The sequence below is a fragment of the Nesoenas mayeri genome (assembly GCF_963082525.1).
Source record: "Nesoenas mayeri genome assembly, chromosome: 1".
NCBI lineage: Eukaryota > Metazoa > Chordata > Aves > Columbiformes > Columbidae > Nesoenas > Nesoenas mayeri.
Genome location: NC_137541.1, coordinates 170,628,541 through 170,634,540, shown reverse-complemented (window position 1 = coordinate 170,634,540; position 6,000 = coordinate 170,628,541). Strand labels below are relative to the sequence as shown.

At 42.8% G+C, this 6,000-nt stretch overlaps 1 protein-coding gene across 3 annotated transcripts in view; it reads right to left on the bottom strand.

Moving 5' to 3' along the window:
• Window positions 1–1,950: 1,950 nt before the first annotated feature.
• KLF12 (KLF transcription factor 12) overlaps window positions 1,951–6,000 on the bottom strand; it is a gene marked incomplete at its 5' end in the record, with an annotated part of 148,189 nt that continues 144,139 nt past the window's right edge. For all 3 annotated transcript variants that reach the window (XM_080358963.1, XM_080358964.1, XM_080358962.1), the window contains one exon: window positions 1,951–2,328. In XM_080358963.1, the coding sequence (XP_080215089.1) occupies window positions 2,147–2,328 (182 nt within the window). In that variant the 3' untranslated portion in view covers window positions 1,951–2,146. The remainder of the gene's footprint in view (window positions 2,329–6,000) is intronic.

Genomic DNA, 6,000 nt, shown 5'->3' with positions numbered 1-6,000 from the left:
TTGATAGAGGCAATCATCTTCCCACAATGGCTGCAAATGATTAATCTTGGGTTTCTCTGCAGAGGGAAGCCTGAGCTTCACCGGCATTGAAGTTCTTCTTTCAGAGACCTGATAAGATATTTGGTACTGCGGAATATTAAGAATGTCTTTAAAGACAATCAAAGTCTAGGGCCTGGAATGCTGTTATAAAGTGTTATCCCAGTCACACTAATCCTCAATTAACTGTAATTGCTTTCAGTATCTGTACGGGTAGTCTGTGCTGTTTTTTCTTAAAGATTACCTAAATTTCAGAATCCCCCAACATTACTATGGTTACTTCAGGAATCAGAGATTAATTCAGACTGGTCAAACATTTAAAAATGAACAAGTGGTATCACAAGTTTAATATGTGCGATTCCTGGAACCAAATACTCATAATTAAATGCATTGCAAAAGACCTTTATGTATACATCTTTCATCTCTAAGCTATAAAAATCTCAACACTTGAAAAATCTTGCCAAGCCTCCTCTTTGTCAAATTTAGCTGAATAGGCAGATCCTCGTAAGGAAAGAAAACAGAAAAATGCTATTCCATTTGCATGAACAACTGATGACTAAAAGTTTCTCTCTTTCTTACGTAACTCAATTAATACAAATTGGTTCACAATTACAGGGCTGTATGGGAATGATCAAGAATTTCCTTTTATTTAATATGAAAAGGCTTGGATTGAAAATCCCAGCAGAGACAGCCACTGGTACCCATATAAAGGGCCATTTATACGATACTAGACAGCTGGCAAAATCTTGTTATTCCCTAACTCCCAAGGAGAAACCTAATGTCTTGCAGAGCACTGCCACAGAAACATTTCTCTTTCCAACTTATGGTTCGCCCACTGAGTCCTCAACGATCAGTTCTGTCCTTTATCTTCCTTGCTTTCCAGACATAAGTATTATGTTGAAGGAAATGAAAGTACTTAATTGTGCTACCTAGCAGGTCAGTGAAACCATCAGAAAGATTAACTTAAATGATCTTACGTGCCTACCTCTGCATAGCCCTCCTGACTGTTGGCGTGGGGTAAACTATTGTCTTGAGAGCCAATTTACTCATTATTGCTTTTTCTCTGCAAGAGATACAGCCGTTTCTTCTCTGTTTCGTTTTGTTGGTACATTGAATTCCATTTCACGAATGGCTACACCACTAACCATGGTACCAGTGATTTTAAGATGTTTCCTTGTGTTCAAATAATGGTTGTGGGGAAGAGAATACCTACATGAAAGAAAACTGTATGTTGAGAATAGGGTAGTAGTTTTTAGATGAGCTGTTTCTATATAAATCAGAAAATGGTCCTAAATAAGCCCATGGTAAAATACAGATACTTAATATTGTACTTTCAGCAGAAATGCTGCTGCCCCTTGTTTATTTTACAGACTTCAACAACAACAATAAAAGAAAAGAAAGGAAAAAAAAAAGAGATAAAAGGTTAAATGGCTGGTGTCCTCTAGGGCATAATGGCAAATTGTGGTATAATATTAAAATGCCACTATTGTTATTGCAAAAGTCTGCTCAAGCGACCCTTCAGCTCCGACAGCGGGACCTCTCCAGCAGAATCTTCTTGCCTACTCACACGCAGCTTGTCTGTAGCACAGCTCGGGCACAACGCTGACACCGGCCAGATGGTATTCAAAACAAGGGGAAAAGACGGGATAATAAAGGTTTAGTGGTCTTGCTCTCATCATCATCATCATCATCATCGGTTTGTGGTATCTAATCCTCCAATCAGCAGTGATTTTTCAGGAACAAAATGTTCGACAGCTGAGAAAACATACAAGCTATAAACATTTTTTGTCAAAGGATGCAGCATGTAAAATAATGCCCATTCCTGTAGCATTTCGGCTGCTATTTCCCAGGTGATTGTGGTGACATTTTCAGGGGGTAGCCATGCTGAGGGGCAGACAGGGTTAACTTCAGATGGCGAGGAGAAGAGTGGCACTTCTTTTCCTGCTTTTTCTTTTCTTTAAATTCCTGTTATTATTTTTTGTTACGGACATCAGGGAAAGCCCTGCCTGTTAACACTGTAGAGGGGGTGGGGGGGACTCAGCCCTGCTGAATCCACTCCAGGTAGTTAAGAGACCCAGCTCTTAAATTCGGCTGGAACAGGTAGCGTTTCTCAAACCAGCATGTGCCTGCGGCGGTGGAGCGCCAAGTGATCTGAGCGGGAGAAGCTGCGGTCACAGTCTGCACACTTGAACGGCTTCACTCCCGTGTGCTTGCGGTAATGCCTCGTCAGTTCGTCGGAACGAGCAAACTTCCAGGTGCAGCCTTCCCAGGTACATTTGTACGGCTTTTCTCCTGGGGGAGACAAAAGAAAGAGGGGAGGGGGGAAGGAGGAAAAACAGGTGGTGATTTTCCCCTTGCTGCTCTTAATCCCCACAACCCCCCCCACCCCGCACGCTTCCCATCAACACCCACCGCCCAGGGGTTGCTTTAGGCCAAATTACACAATTACGAGGTGCCGAATCTGCTGAATGTAAGGAAAAGGCCTTGAGATTTATCATTCCTGTGGCATTCACATGACTAAGAAAATCAACAGGATTAAGGCAACAATATAGATCCTACCTCGCAGGGGTGATGCGGGGATTAACATCAGGACAAAGGGCTGTGTAATTATTCCCATGATTACCATATGAGTTTGCTACCCTCATCTTGTCAGGCTACACTTTCTCCCAAAATGGCCAGATTAGCCAATATTTTGGCAATTTATCACAGGCTGCCACAGACGTTCAATAATTTTTATGAAGTTTATGAAGGTTTCTTATTATTTGTGTAAACAACACTGCAGGACATTTCTTAGCAAGCTGGTAAAAATGAACTACGATTTCCCAATCCAACATAAAAAATTCCATCTGCAAAAATCCTCTTTATTTATTGCACTTACTTTCAGTAAAATTAATTTTGCGTTTAAGATGTTACCAGGAACAGTGTAAAATTTTTAAATGTACGCAGCCACGAGACTTTGAGGCCCCTTCCAATCCCAAACATACTGTGATACTGCGATACTTGCACAACGCTGTTGATAAATACCCATTTACTTCAGTAAGATCAGACTGGGGATGAGTACAGATTTTTGAGTGCAGATTTTTCCCACCCTCTGCTTATTATTTAAAGGTAAGTATGAGGCGTGCCCCACATTCTGTGTCGTATCACGTCAGAGGAAAAGAATATTACAGCAAAATTGCATTTTGTGCTTTCATAAAGCAAAATGTTATAAACCCCCATTTTTTGTCATGTTTGTAGGTTACAGGTAACTGTGATTTCTATCACCCGCCCTCAATATCTACATGTTAAATGCTCTTGGCAGTTGCTTTGATCCCAGAGTTGAGCATGCCCCCAAACTGAGGGAAACTGTGTGAGGTCCGTATGTATCCCTCTTTGGTGTGTCAAAAATGTTCCCCTTTGGAAAACAGCTAATCACCACCAGGACAACACAAGAGCATCCCTGCAACAACTATTTCCTTCGTCAGGCACAGTCATTCCTGAGTTATTTATTATCTCTTCTGAATCACAGGCAGCTTGCAAGGAGCTATTTCAATTGATCGAACCAGTGACACAACACTTGCATTGTCGTAGGCAGCACCTCCCTCCGTGCGTCTCTTTGCGAGTCAATAAATGCTTTGCTGAGAGCCCTCAGTTTCAAAAGAAAATTCCAGAGTAAGAATATCATCACAAAGTTCAAACAGCCCTGAGAAGTCCAGCTGAAACAGCCACGGGTGCCTCCGTAAGGAAATGGGATGCTGTACAGGCATGTCAGCAGGGCTGTCAACAACATCTGAGCTCCTTGGGTTGGTACCTTCTGTGCACCATCTGGGCTCTGCTGCAGTTTTGATGTCAGACCGGGGTGGGGAACAGTTGCGGTGAGAAGAACCCAGCAATCCAGGCTCTGAGGTGACCACAGCCCACGGCTGCACCAGCAGCAACTTAGCCTAGATGATTTTACAGTCCTCAGCCAAGCACAAAGCACCAAGTAGCGTGCATTGCCCCTGGGTGGCCAGAGCATTGGGCGCCTGGAATCCAGTAGCTGCCGTGAGCTGGATGGGCACGAGCTACATGGCAGCGGGTTGTACGCTCTTGCCAATGACAAAATGCAACAAAATGTGTCCAGATTCAACACCAAACTGTCTTACACATGTGCCCTTGCCACAAACAGTTGGTGCTATAATACAGCAGCCTCCCCATTCGACCTGGGAAGTCCATCCTAATGGTCTCGTCACATCGCATCAGGAGTTTCCAAGTGGAACACTTGCCCTGTCCATCCTCAATGTACTTTAAAAAGTCTCTTTTTGATTAGACTCTGGATACTTCCTCAATCGGTTTATTTGACCACAGAGACTTCCAGAGCAAAATGAGGAGGTATTTCCTAAGCTCTGGATCCTTATTTAAAAGCATCTGAAATTCAAAGTCTCTCTCTGCCCCAATATCCTTCCCCTGCAATGGGCTCTTTGCTACACAAATCCCAGATCTTCTTTCCCTTGGCAGAATACAAATGGAGAACCAGTGCAGGGAGGGATGGTTGGTGAAAGAGAAACATCAGAAATAGTTTGTTCGTCCATTTAAACAGTAGCACTTTGGGTAAAAAGCGAGTGAGCTGATGGAAGGACATGAGCGCAGGTCACTCAGCTGGAGCTCCGAGGTGTTGCTTCCAGACTCCCTCCTCACTGAGTCCTGCTAACCCAGTCCCTATAGAGCTACACGAACAAGACAGGACCAACCACATTCCTCTCAAGCTATTTACAAGGAAAAAAAAAATTGCTCTTACAAGCTCAATTTAAGAAGACCTTTCATTATTTTCAATTAATTACACGTGTATAGCCATAAGATGGAAAAAAACAGGCAAAGCAGCATTACTCTGAAGACATTCACTCATATGCACCTTAAAAAAGCCACTGTGAAGTGTGAAAGGCACGATCTTTCATTAAGAATAATCAACAAAATTTTACGCAAACCTAATTTTTAGGGGAAGAATAAAAATATCAATTTTCTATTAAACACCTCCATTATCTGTGGATGGAGAAGTGCTAGAAAAAAATGTTCTTCATAGGCAATACTATACTAACTCTGAACCTTTTATTAACATCCCAGACATGAAGACTGACCACTGAGTTTGTAAAAGGCAGAAGATGCAGGAGTTCAAAGGATGGAGAAAGGACCAGCCAGAGCAGAACTGCTAGTGGATGGGCATCTGGTGTCAAGATAGCACACACCAGCTTTGGCTGATCAACTTGAGCACTCACAGGTGAAATTCTCGGTATAATCAACACGGAGCGGCTGGACCTCAGCAACCCAGAAAAGGGTGAGTGAGGAGGTGGACAAAACTAGTTTGTTAATTGGAAGAAACTAGCCCTAGTGCATACATATATATATGTATTTATACATTGCCATTTCAAGACTGGATTGCAGTGAAGTCAAATACTCAACCATTTTGACTCAGGTACTTCTGCCTCTTTGTGAGCCCTTGAGTTTAAGTATCTAAGAAACTCTCAGGTTCAAAGCGTGGGCAGGTTTCAGCTCCTTCGATGGCTCGGCAGCCATGGGAGCAAGGGTGCAGAGTTACTGTCACGCACCCCGACACTCGAATTCTCCCTCAGCTCTAAGAGCAGGTGAGTCTTGCCCAGGATGGTGGAAACACGGGAATGAATAAGAAGATGAAACAGTGCATGGCTTTTAGACAACGGGAGTCAAAAGAGCTGCAGAAAGAGAGTAAGAACCTGCAGCAATCTGCATGAGGAGAAGAAGAAAACTGGAAAAAGACAAAACCCCGTTAGTTCAGTTTTCAGAATCTTTAAGGCTTTAGACTTACAGAAGTTACCCATTTAACAGTAAATGCCTGAAGCTGTGAATGTATTCATGGGAGCTGACCCTCTACTTTCGCACTTGTCTTTGAGAGCTCTATTGTTTTGTCCTGAAAACTGACAAAAAGATCCTAAAGCACAGAAAAATTGTATTCTGATGCTATTCCACAGCCCT